This window comes from Choristoneura fumiferana, chromosome 12 (assembly GCF_025370935.1).
Source record: "Choristoneura fumiferana chromosome 12, NRCan_CFum_1, whole genome shotgun sequence".
In the NCBI taxonomy this organism is placed as follows: Eukaryota; Metazoa; Arthropoda; class Insecta; order Lepidoptera; family Tortricidae; genus Choristoneura; species Choristoneura fumiferana.
The window spans coordinates 7,580,809-7,595,221 of NC_133483.1; the positions used below are offsets into that span (position 1 = coordinate 7,580,809).

At 38.4% G+C, this 14,413-nt stretch overlaps 2 protein-coding genes across 5 annotated transcripts in view; one reads left to right on the forward strand and one right to left on the reverse strand.

The window, feature by feature from the left end:
- Pkcdelta (Protein kinase C delta) overlaps window positions 1–13,271 on the forward strand; it is a 58,567-nt gene extending 45,296 nt beyond the window's left edge. For all 4 annotated transcript variants that reach the window (XM_074095142.1, XM_074095139.1, XM_074095140.1 and 1 more), the window contains 7 exons: window positions 2,269–2,405; window positions 7,260–7,433; window positions 7,688–7,842; window positions 7,926–8,064; window positions 8,486–8,674; window positions 9,886–10,026; window positions 11,891–13,271. In XM_074095142.1, the coding sequence (XP_073951243.1) occupies window positions 2,269–2,405; window positions 7,260–7,433; window positions 7,688–7,842; window positions 7,926–8,064; window positions 8,486–8,674; window positions 9,886–10,026; window positions 11,891–12,040 (1,085 nt within the window). In that variant the 3' untranslated portion in view covers window positions 12,041–13,271. The remainder of the gene's footprint in view (window positions 1–2,268; window positions 2,406–7,259; window positions 7,434–7,687; window positions 7,843–7,925; window positions 8,065–8,485; window positions 8,675–9,885; window positions 10,027–11,890) is intronic.
- Window positions 13,272–14,117: 846 nt separating this feature from the next.
- The window catches only part of LOC141433213 (uncharacterized), a gene marked incomplete in the record, with an annotated part of 12,650 nt that continues 12,354 nt past the window's right edge, over window positions 14,118–14,413 (reverse strand). Inside the window, 1 exon segment of the mRNA XM_074095146.1 lies at window positions 14,118–14,412.

The window sequence follows — 14,413 nt, forward strand, 5'->3', positions numbered from 1 at the left end:
TAAAATTAAAGTAAATTGAGGCAACATATACATACTTAATTATTATATTTTCTTAAAAAAAACGACATTTAATGGAGCAATTACGTTAACTTTATTGAGAAAATCTTTTATAATAATACATATGTTTTAATAACAACTGTATAAGGAAGTTGTAGTCGTCTGCAAGCCCCGAAATTACCCGCGACGACCTTGATATTGCTCTGTCTCTTCTCAGCTAATATTTTTAGCGGCGGCCACGATCTCCGTCGAGGTGAAGGAATTAATTTGTAACTCGCTGTTCGTGAATTATATCATAATTATAATCATTAAAAGATTGTCTTAGTTTTTATTTTTTTGCATACGCTGACTAAAACAGTTTGCTAAAAAAAATTTTTCAAGCTCGAGTCAGATCATATAATTGACTTTCTAATTCATATATATACAAATCATTTGAAAACGCTGAATAATTGGTGAAACCTACATTGGTTGTGTGTACGACAAAAAAAACAGGTATTCAAGCGTGAGTCGTTCCCTATAATAACCTCTACTGATCCAATTGCGATGAAACATTGAAAAGTTGTACACAAGAATATATGTTGGAAACCTTTGGATCCGACTCAAGCGTTTGCGTGTTGTTTTCTGTTATCAGTTATTAATTATTTAAAATAATTGTCTCTTATCAGTTAAAAAATAATTAACGGGCCGGATTTGTAATAGTTAGCTTTAGACGTCCCTGAATTTTCAATTTTTATCAACTGTCGGAGAACAGTCTTACTTAAGTATATTGCAAGTGGTCTCAGTGGTAGGGCAAATCTTAGCTTAGGTACCTATCTATGATACTTGGTAATTCGGTGATACCTACTGCTTTTTTATTTTACACAGATCGCACTATGAGGAAATGCGAGCTATAAAATCGATGGCAGCTATCAGTTTTGATACTTTCAATTGGGTTGGCAGCGATTTAATTGCTTGCATTTCACTATTGAACTCAACGTAAGATAATAACGCAGTATCACCGAATTACCAAGTATCACCGGTAACTCGCGTTAAATGTAGCTCTAAAACTATATAAATACGTCATTCCCCAGAATATTCACAATCAAATTATCAAAAGCTTATTCTATGATTAAATGAACTCGTTCTGGAATGTCAAGACAATACAGCCGGGCTACTACAAAATACTAAAATGAAAGTTCGTAGTATGTTGCCGTCCCGCTGTCGCTTATGTCATTTAATACGCGAGTATTTGCGAGGATTTTCGAATTTCGTAGTAGCCCTTCAAGTGTCAACGCGATCGCGGTAAGCTCGAATCATCTAAGCTCGAAACGAATTAGTAACGCTTCGTTCGCGTAGTACCTACCGCTACAGCGTAGCGTAGGCAAGGAACAACAAAACAATAACAATGTATAATTGAGAGAGAGATACGTTTATAAATACCAAATAGACGATAAAAATCTTCTGATGCCGTAAACTCCTACATTGTTTTATAGTCGCTCAAAAGGTACATTGTACCAACAATATCACATAAATCTAAATGAAGATAATAATTCCAAAAGGCGCATCATAACAGAATACTTTACAGTGGTAGTGAATTATACGGATAAGGATCTCTGTAGTGTCAGGAAAATTAAGGATGATGACGTGATATAAATCTCCCGCATATGAACGCGCCAGCACACTTGCGCTAATAACTCATTTAATTCGAAGTCAACGGACTTAAATTACAAATCATAAACTATATTAATTGCTTATTTCTATCTAACTAAAGCTGACAGTTTTAGACTAAGTAAACGTTGATATCATTTTAATAGGATCTATTTTAATGATATGACCGACCTAACCTACACACATCATCATATATCACATCAGTATATTTTAAAAGTTCTCATTGGTACATTATAATTTATATTCGATCTTTTTAAAGCGACAACTGAAGTAGCCTTAATGTTTTCGTGGTAATTAAACAAGTGATTTAAGCATAGGCGTAGGTATATAGAGGGGGGGGACGGGTGGTCCGTGTTCTACTGATTCAAAATTCTATAATACTGATATCTTCAGGCCACCCCTGAAAAATAACCCTAGATACGCCAATGGATTCAAGTCTTGCGGAATTGAATGTCAGTTTCACCATGGCTTTACGGTGAAGGAAAACATGGGATGGGAATCCACACTAAGTTCGTGTGGAAATTTAAGCCAAAAACTTGAAAGCTTGAAAGAAACTTATGCCCAGCTGTACGGCATACGGCGGTCATACAACCGGAGATGGTAATGTTTTTTTTTGTGTTTCAGAACAATCGACGGCGTATGAGTTGTTCCGTAAGACGGGGCGCTTCACGCCTCCTGCTCGCTCCATCCCGCGGTTCAGGAAGTACAATATCGAAGACTTCCACTTTGTCAAAGTACTAGGAAAAGGCAGTTTTGGAAAGGTAGGTACAAAAAGAAAGTGAGTAGCAATTTGGAGCCCTTTCGCAATTTCTATGGGTGGTTTTGGACCATTTGTGTATACCATCAGTCAAATAAGTGGTCTGTCAATTATTAAACAAGTTCCTATCAAGTGAATATATCGCCAAAGTTGAACTTTCAAGTTGACAAACATGTCTATTGGCGTTTTATGACGTGCAAGCGATTATCAACTTTAGGAGGGTGGTAGACTATATATTTGGCCGATGGTACATGCGGTGTCTTCAATTTCTTCCATAATATTTCAGTAGATGGTGGTTGGATTTGTTTGAACTGAATGAACCCTTGTATAAAAAACCAGTTTTTTTAATTGTGGTTGTTGTGGTTTCCATACATTGATCGATGTTCGAAGTATAAGTACCGCTTCAAAGACTACACTTTGAATAAAAAAATCCGATGAAAAACTTCACAGGAGCGTTCAGTCAAACTACTCAATTACCTCCTGAACTATTCCGGAAAAATTTTACGACACCCTGTGTATCATCATCATCCCAGCCTATATATTATATACGTCTCACTGCTGGGCACAGGCCCCCTCTCAGAGTGAGAATGCTTGGGCCATAGTTCCAACCCGGGCCCAGTGCGGATTGGGAACTTCACACACACCGTGCACACACCATTGAATTGCATCGCAGGTTTGTTTTCCTTACGATGTTTTCCTTCACCGTAAAGGTCGTGGTAAATTTCAAATGTAATTTTAAAATGACTGTTGATTCGAGCGGCTCGATACAAAACTCAAAAATTAATACGAGGTGTAGGTACTAAATACTCCTCCTGGAAATATAAGGTGGATCCGCTTATGTTTCCTACTTAAATCAATATATTTCTCAATACAAATCACTCAACAGATACTACCTACCTTTGAAACGCAATTAGCTTTGTTTTCTCTCGTTGACCTAAATGCACCCAAGAGTTGAGTCGAGTCGAGTGCCAGAGAACCGACGTGACTGCTCTCTAGATAAAAATGGCACGATGTACCCATCAGCGCAAATCAATTTTAATTCTGACAGACAGTGTTTTCGATATTTGCAAGTAAATTGTGTTACGAATGAAATTAGCTCTTCTTTAGTCAAGCAAATAGATGCAAGATTTTTTTTACAAGATTTTATGTTGACGTACCAGATAAACCTAAAATATCTACCTATAAATAAGTAGTGTTTCAGTTAAACGACGCTACAGGTCATTAGATACACAATGTGGGAGCTCAGTCCTATTTTAAACACAAACAAAGAAAGGCATTACTACTACGTAATCGTTTGTTATCAAACCCGTTAATATTCGTTAAACATAAGCTTGTAGTAGCGCCCATACTATCCAAAAATAAACTGACGAGAAATAAAACAAGGGATATTGCCAAGAAAAAAAAAACGTTTCTGAACACATAGGTGCGATGTTAGTGGAGGAGTGAGTATCGAAAATGAATGTGGCGGTGCTGAGCGACATGTCTCAAAAGTAACGTATGACAAACGCTAAAAAAATGCAATGATCCTATGTAGAACGACATATAAAATTTCAAAAATATACCTGCTAGGTCCAATATGTGCTTACTCTTGACCCTACACCGCTAACTTCGTATTGATGTTAATTGATAAAACAACAACTGAACAATACGAGTATGTCTTAATTAAGTTACGTTATTATAGCAGTCTGTAATTAATTGTCGAAGTACATTAACTAAAGAGGAAAGGTAACAAGTGTAGTGTAAAAGACTAATATTGGTTGCGTTGTGAAATCCGCTCGATAAACTTTACGACCCTCGTTCGTTACCCACGTTAGCTGGGTATATATTCGTATACACCACATCATGTGGCCAGTAGTATGAGTTAAGTTTGAAACACACAAAGAGCGGTGGCGGGGCGGCAGCGGCGGCCTTACCCATTGCGAGTTCCGGGCGGCAGGTCTTTGCGAGGCCCTTTGTCCTTCGTGAAAAGTATGTGATGCGAAAATATAGTTAAAAAAGCTATATTTTTGTAAATTTGCTTGGGTTGTTACCCGAGGCACCTGCAAGAGCGAGGCCCCGGGCGATTGCCCTGTTCGCCACCCCCTAAGGCCGCCGCTGCGGGGCGGTGCGGCGCAGCGCGGAGACGGTAGGTACCGGTTATAATAATCGAGTTGACATGAAAGAGGCCACACAGAATAAGCGGGAAATAAGCGTGGCGCGGTATTCTGTGTGCCCTCTTTCACGTTAGCTCGAATATTACAACCGGCACCGCCTCCGCGCCGCGCCGCACCGCTCCGCCTCTGTGTCAGTGTGTTTCTAGCTTTAAACTGCGGTTGCCATGACGAAATCCGTGTCAAACCGTTCAAAAATAAAATGAAAATAGAGAGATACCTGTTCCCTACCCGCGCAACTAGAATAGTCCGAGGAACTGGGTCGCTAGAATACATTAGTACTCACTTGCCGCTTCGCAATATGACAAACCTAATCGCTCATAGGTACACAAATTCTGTTACGTGGAAGAGAAAAGTTTTCGTAGAATTTTTCTATTTCAAAACAAGGGGAGTTTTGCGTAGGAGGTACAATAAAAGAAAACGACACCATCCTTCGTCGTCGAAGAAAACCATCTCACTTATTATAAAACGAGGAGCTTGTTTAAGTAGGGTATGCAGTTTTTTTTTAATAACTGTCCACTCTAGCACTCGAGATCTTTTGATTGATAAATGAAACATAATAATTAGATAGTCAATAAGGCAGTGATCAAAATGACGTACTTAAATCACTTCAAACGCTATGATGAGCGGTTGATATCTTATGAAATTGTCAATTTAAATGTGTACTACGTACTCGTAGCTTCTTGTACAACTACTTGGTCTTGCCAAATATTATGCAACGGACTAGGTAGGTAGATATAAGATATCAATTTTGCATACACGAAAAAGATGTCACCATGACCATGTTCATGTCATGACGTATCTAAGTATAGTCGGATAATTCGATTTCCTTAGAGAGAACGTGGGTACCTTAGATAGTTTTTTCAGTAGGCAATTGTCATAATAATCTGCATTATCAGGCAATGCGATGTCATTGTACTATTTGCTGTGAAAAGGTTCCACATTAGATCACGATTTAATGAGTACTATACCCTACCAGGGTGCATAATTTTTGTAAGTTCTAGCATAAGTCTTATGTATTTTATGTTTCTGCCAAATACATGAATACTGAATACTTAATTAGTTTGATTGTGCAAGTAAGCTTAGCGTTTACCTATCTTGAAGCTATTTTCGACAATTAATTAGATACGACTAGTTGGTAATAAAGCCTTAAATTTTAGACCTACAAAAGACTTGATGGTGCCAATATGAACTGCGCTAACGTTCAAACGAGATGGAATGAGGAACTTCGCAATCATCAGTAGGTACCTTTAGTCATCAGTCTATTGACACTTGAATGACCAAACAGGTCGTTGTTTTGGCCAAAAATCGACGAGTAAATAAGTATATTAAAAACATGAATATAGATAATACCACAAACCGATATTTGTTAGCAATGTAGTCGCAGTCAACCGATAATGCACTGACCGTAACCTCCTCGGGCGGGAGCGGCGTGGCACCTTGCCATTTGCAGCGGGGCGCGCAATTCGCGCTGGTTCACCGTTCACCTGGCCTGACATATGCCATCCTATTTGTATTACTACATCCACACAATCTATTTTCGGTTCCTACATCACTGGACACCTACTGCACGTCACAAAACACGTGTCATCGGCCCCGTCTCAAACTATCCTATCGTCAAAAGTCGCAAATTACTCGTACCTACATCGTGTCTCGCAACAACAAACTAGATTAGATTAATTGATGAAATGTTGTTGGGTTGGAATGAAAATATTTAGAACGAGACTTTAATACGGATGTAAGAAAAATGTGGAACGCTTCAGTTGTCTTATTAGAATTTCAAAATACTTACTTATATTTTTTTCTGAAACAGTTCTATTCAAATTATTATTCCGGTGTGTTCATCGTATTGACAAACGGTAGTGATAAGTATCATAGGTTTTCCTGCTAGCTAGGTAGAAAAAAATTAATTGCCCTCGTCAAACTTTCTTAAAATAATTATAGGTGCAGGCGGAATTGGGGCTGGCACAGCGAAAGCGTTTCAGTTGGTCACCATTGCAACGTTGACATTTAGATAGTATTAATTGTAGCCGATGCTTGCGTTACAAATATAATGCGTTATTATCGAGTATGTTATTCTATTACGTGAGCCAGTCTTCCTGGTTTAGCACAGCTTGGCCCAATTGCCTTTGAGAGCGGGCCAAGAATACAGAGAAAGCAATGATATATTCGAGTTATAAAACGAAAACCCCGTGTCGCACGGTTGTCGCGCGCGTTTCCTGCAGTATATATCAACAGCTAACCACCAGTGTGTATTACATTTTAATCAAAATATATAGGCACTAATATTAATTTACAGAAACCAACCACTCTGACGGAAATATTAATCGAATATATGTTTTGAATTTATTTGTTTTACATTAGAGAAGTTTGAGAATGTCAACGGCCTCATCTATAAAAGGTTACATCGTGATGACATATTTAAAAATAGAGACGTACGCTAGAAATGACAAGAAACATACGAATATTAATCTTGTCTTGAAACAACTCATTGGTAGGTAGGTACTCTATAAATAGTAGGACATAATACAATTACAACTTGCCTTTATATCTAGAACAGCGGTACAACATATATGTTCCGTAACCTAAAGCCGTACCGCTGTCTATAAGGCGCTTGCTTTTGTGGTGTAAGTAAAGTACCTATACCTATCCGATTAGCAAATATCAGTAGATCATCCGTTAAATTAACCGATTACAATCTCTTCCAGGTATTGTTGGCTGAGCTAAAAGACACTGAATACTACTACGCTGTGAAATGTTTGAAGAAAGACGTCGTACTCGAAGACGATGACGTAGAGTGCACGCTAATTGAGAGAAAGGTGCTTGCTCTCGGAACAAACCATCCGTATCTTTGTCATCTGTTCGCAACCTTTCAGACAGACGTAAGTAAAATTAATCTTTACAAATCGCTGCGTAGGTACGTATTTAAAATTAGCCTTTGCTCTTGTAAAATAAAATTTTATATTGTTCTCTCCCAGACCTGTTTTGAACTTTGAATATTTAGCTTTGAGTATTTTGAGTATCTAGCTAAATACTCAAAGGTTTTGAAATATAAATGAATTTCTAATTTGTAATCCTAAACCTTCCGTTAGGCACATAATTCGCAATAAAACAGAATGCACTTACTCTTTTTTAGTCTCACCTGTTCTTCGTGATGGAGTATTTAAACGGCGGCGACTTAATGTTTCACATACAGCAGAGTGGACGTTTCCCTGAAGCTCGGGCGCGATTTTACGCGGCCGAAATCGTTTCGGGACTCAAGTTCCTGCACAAAAGAGGAATTGTTTACAGGTAGGAAGCTAACTCCTGATTTTATTATCATTTTACTATTTTCACACTGAGTTTTAACTCTAACCTGAATATTTTTGCAACAGGGATTTGAAACTGGACAATATCCTACTGGACTTCGATGGACATGTGCGCATTGCAGACTTCGGCATGTGCAAGCTGCAGATATATTTGGAGAAGACTGCTGACACATTCTGCGGCACTCCCGATTACATGGCACCTGAGGTAGGACTCTAAGTTCTTTAGCAGCAAAAATAATAAGATGCTTTTATTATATTTATTTAGCTACTTAAGTAATCATTTGAACTTCAAATCCTTATTTCTTCGTTCGAGGTTCTAACTCATACCTTTATGAGTTAGAACTTCGAAGACTTGGCAGACTAATTATTGATTAAGACATGTAAGAGACACTCGGAATATGGTGTCCCTAACTACTTACAAAATATGAAATTTATTGATGTTATTGAAGGCATCTTTGCTCTGACTGGAGCTTGACTCTGATACGTTAGTGATAGAAGGGGAGACAGAGAGAGCGAGAGGAAGTTTGTCGCGATTTTGTTTTCTTAATACTAACCAGTGCTAATTTTATTTCATAAAATATTAAGAGCCTTGCTAAATATTAAGATTTTTTTTATTTTCGTCGTAGATCATCAAAGGACTAAAATATAACCAGACGGTAGACTGGTGGTCGTTCGGCGTGCTGCTGTACGAGATGCTGATCGGCCAGAGCCCGTTCAGCGGCTGCGACGAGGACGAGCTGTTCTGGTCCATCTGCAACGAGATGCCGTCCTACCCACGGTTCCTGTCGCAGGAGTCGCTCAATATATTAACACGAGTGAGTTCAAATTTGAATTGAAACCACGCGCGTGTCTTGGTATCACAATGTAAAGAAGTGCTTTAAACGAACTGTCGACATATTATCAGAGTGAAGCACTGTGGCAAGTACTTGTCGGCCGACAAGTCGCGTGGAATCTCTGTCTTGATGCAACAAACATAGAGAAAGACTTAGAGGATCTAAAATCTCAGTAGGTAAAGAAATATTTGGAATTAATTTACTTGATCTATCTACCGCGGTTCAACGCGGCAACGCAGCGAGTGTATTGGGTACCTTTGCACCAGGTATTACGCGGGGCGGTTTATTTAACTGATTGTATATTTGTCTGACCTTTGTGTTTTTGTTTTGATTTACTTGATTACAAAGGTTTAATGGAGTTTTTGTCGCTATATGACCTACACCGGTTACATACGAGGATATAGGTTCTAGGTTCTATTGTCAATTCATCCCTATTTCATACACCTATTTTACTAAGTAAGTATCTACTCAGTTTGAAAAACCATTTGCTTTGAGTTAAGTAACTATTTAAAGTTTCAGTATATCAACTAACGACTTTGTATTTACTTTCGGGATTTTGATTTACTTTGGTATTGTGGATTATCGGTAAGTAGATATAACGCGGGTCTTGCATGACACCATTAGATAAAATATAGTCTATAAGCTTATTATATATATAACAGTCCTTACCACAACTGATCTAGGTAGCTACCAATTTTATAACGCAAAAACTTAATTATTCCGAAATGCTCATATTCATATTCATATTTAAATAATAAATAAATAATAAATATTATGGGACACTTTGACACCAATTGACCTAGTCCCAAACTAAGCAAAGCTTGTACTATGGATACTAGGCAACGGATAAACATACTTATATAGATAAATACATACTTATATACATATTAAACATCCAAGACCCGAGAACAAACATTCGTGTTATTCACACAAATATCTGCCCCGGCCGGGATTCGAACCCAGGACCTCAAGCTTCGTAGTCAGGTTCTCTAACCACTTAGCCATCCGGTCGTCATTTATATTCATTTATTGCGATCATGTTCATTAGCACAACTATTGTAGACCTTAAAGTAAACATGCCAGAAGGTACATGATACCCTGTCACAGGGCACTGCAATTTTCTTACATCAAGGGTTAATTGAGAAAAGGGGTTCAAAGTAAAGGTGTGAAGTCAAAAACGTTTCTCTTTGCAGTTGTTGGATAAAGACGCGCGCACGCGGCTCGGCGGCACTGAGTGCATGTACGGCGACATCCGAGACCAGGATTTCTTCCGGCCCGTGCACTGGGATCGGCTCGAGCGCCGGGAGCTCGACGCACCCTTCAAACCTAAAGTGGTAAGTTGGTTACATTTATTATTATACCTAGGTACGGTACAGGCAAACGAAAAGTTATTGCGATTTTCCTTGATAGGTAATTAATGCGATGTCACTATGACGTTTACTGTGACATGGTTCCATGTGGCTCATGAATTAAAGTCCCTGACCGTACCTATAAGAACTTAATGCCCCTACCTCTATTAGTCGTGAAGCTTAGATATGTAAATGTAGGTAATAGTCCAAGATCCCAGAGCCGCCAGACTTAGGTAGATACTTATTTTCTGTAGGACCTGAGGCCGTATTGCCTAACGTTTTTAACGCTCGCGATCGCAATCAAATGACAGATTTCGCTACAAAAACTGTCATTTGATTGCGATCGCGAGCTTCAGAAACGTAAGCCAATACGGCCTCTGGAGTAGGTAGGTACCTACCTGTTATGTAGTGTTAAGTAGAATGTACTTTGAACTCCTTGTAAGGTGGGAAGCTGACCAATTTACAGATAGGTACCAGGTGAGAAACGTGAACAAAAATGGGGCTAAGTAGCTACATAAAGGCTCCAGTACACAATGGCGTATACTGGCCCACTTCAGGCCATCGCCATTGTGTACAGGGGTAAATGGTATATAGTGGCGGACAATTGTCAATCGTGGCGCGCCAATCGGGATGTTGTCGGTTTTTTGGGCACACTTCAAAGAATCGTGGCGTAGCGTGCCTGTGGTGTTCACACAATCGCCCATTGTTTAGTTCGTCACCGGCGCTGACCGGATAGTTCATTATTTTAATTAAATTTGATCGTCCCCATCGTCTTTTGCGCCATTTTTTTTTTATAAGTTTGTGGCGGTACACACTTCTGTTACTTGTAGCAGTTATAAATAAATAGCCGCGGCGTAATTACTTCCACGTCCATGCAAGTGTTTTCCCAGGCGCAATGAGCCATGTGCCATTGTGTGAACACCAAGTGATCGTGGCCTACAGTTGTGCATTGCAAAGCATGGCCCATCACAGGCTATTGTGTACTGGAGCCTTAAGTCACTTAAATTCTACATAATGGCTAATTTTTAAACATGGTGTCCCGTAAGTTGCACGACTAACTGGGGGAAATAAGTAGGTAGGCAAGTCCTACCCTGTAAGTATACCTACAAGTAGGTCAGTATGACCATGATAGTGACAAAATGCACTTTATTATCGGTACACGCTGTTAATTAACCACCTTGTTTATTACTTCATCATCATCAGTCTTTGGCTTTAAAGTTACTAAAAAAAACTACCTAGGTACTTAAATTACAAAACGTAAAACTTCTTTGATTATACAACGATTCATTGTTGTACCTACAAGTACCTAAGTACGCCATGAACGATACATTTGAAACCGTTAGATGGCACGGCGCCAAATGCCTTGGCAATAAAAAATATTTCCGTTTTAGTACCTAGACCGGGTTTACCTACTACCGGAGGCTGGCCCATTTATTGGCTAGTTCATAGACGTTCTCTAAGGGCTCGATGACGATGATGATGATGATGATGAAAATAATAAATAAGGTGGTTAATTAACAGCGTGTGTACCTAGGCAATACGGCCTCAGGTCCTTCAGAAAATAAGTAAGTACCTAGCTGGCGGCTCTGGGATCTTGGACTATTACCTACATTTATATATCTAGCTTTACGACTAATATATGTAGGGGTTAAGTTCTTATAGGTCAAGGACTTTAATCCATGAGCCACCATGGAACCATTTCACAGTAAACGTCATAGTGACATCACATTAATTACCTATGAAGGAAAATCGCAATAACACAGTGTCTTTGCTTTTGTTTACCTACTTGTTTTTAGTTTTTTATCAAGGTTTTTCCTTGTTGCCTGAGTCTATGGTCTTTTGCTTGCAGAGGCATCCCCTGGACACGCAGTACTTCGACCGCGCCTTCACGGGCGAGCGGCCGCGTCTCACGGCTGTGGAGCCCCAGGTGCTCCGCTCTATGGACCAGCAGCCCTTCAGGGGATTCTCCTACACCAACCCTAACGCGACAGACCGCTAATACGACCAATAAACCCACTAGTGGAATGGTGGCTGATTTTTTCGTCGATTTTGACACAGTTCAAAATTAACAAATTAAGTTGTTTTTCGAGCCGTGATCGGCCTATGGATTGGCTTAAAGCTTTCGTTAGATCGATGTCGCATTGAAATGATTTAGAACGAGTACGAGTTTTGGAGCTCGGAATGGGAAAGCAATTTGACATTTAATCCAGAATCGATTAATAATCTGTACTTAGGTTATTAATTGATTAAACGAAAGTTCTTTTTTTAGTTGATATTGTGTACTACCTACCTAATTGAGTACACTTAATTACGTGAACGGGGAGTTTTGATAAATTGATAAATTTTCATTTTTAAATTAGCATTTTTGGATTAACGTTCCTAGTTAAGACCCTACTTAAATCGCATATGGACAAAAGTAATACCTTTGCCTATGGCTTTGAATATGCTAAATATCTACAACCTACAACTGACCATTGAGTACGGTGTGGAAATTTTGAATTTTTCGAAGGGTCTCTAATAATTCATGTAGTAATTATGCAAAGAGTTCATACTTTAAGCATTGTGTAATGTGAGTAAGAAAACTATAAATAAATCTAAAAAAATGCATAGAAAACGCTCAGTTTAAATGTACATATACATAACTGACGTCTTAGGTTTATATAGCGTGTAACGTATTAAGTAGATAATAGATAATGCATAGGTAATAATATAAGTCATGTGTCTGGTACACGAATTGAATAAGAATGTAAGTTTATAAAATTACAGTATCTAGGTATTCGTTTATAATGTAACGTGTTTTATTATCCGAACTTATATTTAGTCAAATATAATGTTATTTGACCAGTGCGTACTTACTTTTAAATAATCCATAGAATATAGTAGGGGTGCGACTCCCTCTACAGGTTGTAATTGTTTTGCGATTCCCTTACAAACCAAAATAGACGTGTCCAGCTCAAGATACACGTGCCGTGACCGTAACGTACCGGCTCGGTACCGCTGGGAGAGCGCCACGACGCTCCTAGGCGCAGTTTGAAAATCTTGAAATATGGACTAAGTTCATACTTATAGGCATACGGTTAATATGGATTAACAAAACGAACATACTGACGAATTTAAAGCACCATAACCCGTTATTATTGTTGTTGCTACGCCTACATATCATTAGCTAAATGCAACTTCCACCATATTGTACATTGGTTGTTAAATAAATTTTATATTCGTCTTTAGCAGTCCGAAGTTTTTTATTTTCTAATTTATGTACATATTGCTGACTAACAAACCATCAATTGATCTAGTCAAATTAATGAACTATAAACAATTACTTTGCTCACTCGCGACCTTGCGCGATAGCTAGGTACGTCTAACCAAGAAATGTGTGTTCACGCAGCTCCTCCACCTCCACACCGTAAGAAATAATAAATAAATAAATATCACGGGACAATTCACACCAATTGACCTAGCCAATTAATAAGCTTAGTAAAGCTGTGTTATGGGTACTAAGCAACGGATAAATATAATTATATAGATAGATACATACTTAAATACATATTAACACCAAGACCGGAGAACAAACATTCGTATTTTTCATACAAATATCTGCCCCGACACGTGAATCGAACCCGGGACCTCGAGCTTCGTAGTCAGGTTCTCTAACCACTAGGCCATCTGGTCGTTAAACCACACTGGGGAAACCACACAAATCACACCAACCCAACTATTACCGCCACCACCACGACACCACACTCACGCCTTTCAAACTCAACCAGAGTTCAACATCAGACCAACACTGTTCACCATGCTAACTCATGATACTCGAATAACTTAGATAGACTCTAATCAGCATCTCTCTCTTACGGGATGTAGACCCTTTACGCGACCCTTTACCTTTATCGAGCAGCCTACACGAAATGGCATCCACTCACAAATTCTTCAATCCACCCGGCATTGTTATGCATGTAATTCAAAATAAAGGTAATTACGGTCTACATCCCGTAACAAACATATGAAGTATAAAAAACCACGAATCATTAAAAACTGTTACTTTAATACCTATTTAAGATAAATTAGAAAAACTATATATTTATATTTTTATATTTAATTCATTATGTTTTAAAACATGTCATTTCAAATAACATTAATGTACATAAAATAATCCTTAATCTAAAATCACAATTCGCACAATTCACATTTTATCCTACAAGCGCTTGAAGTTATTTTAATTTACCGTCCATTTAAAAGGCAATTTTAATAATGTTTAAACTTATCATTATATCACATTTATTATATTTTGTACTGTTAAATAACATAATTGCTAATCAGTCCGCATTAAATATCAACAACAATACTTACTACGTATCCGTAAATCCCACAG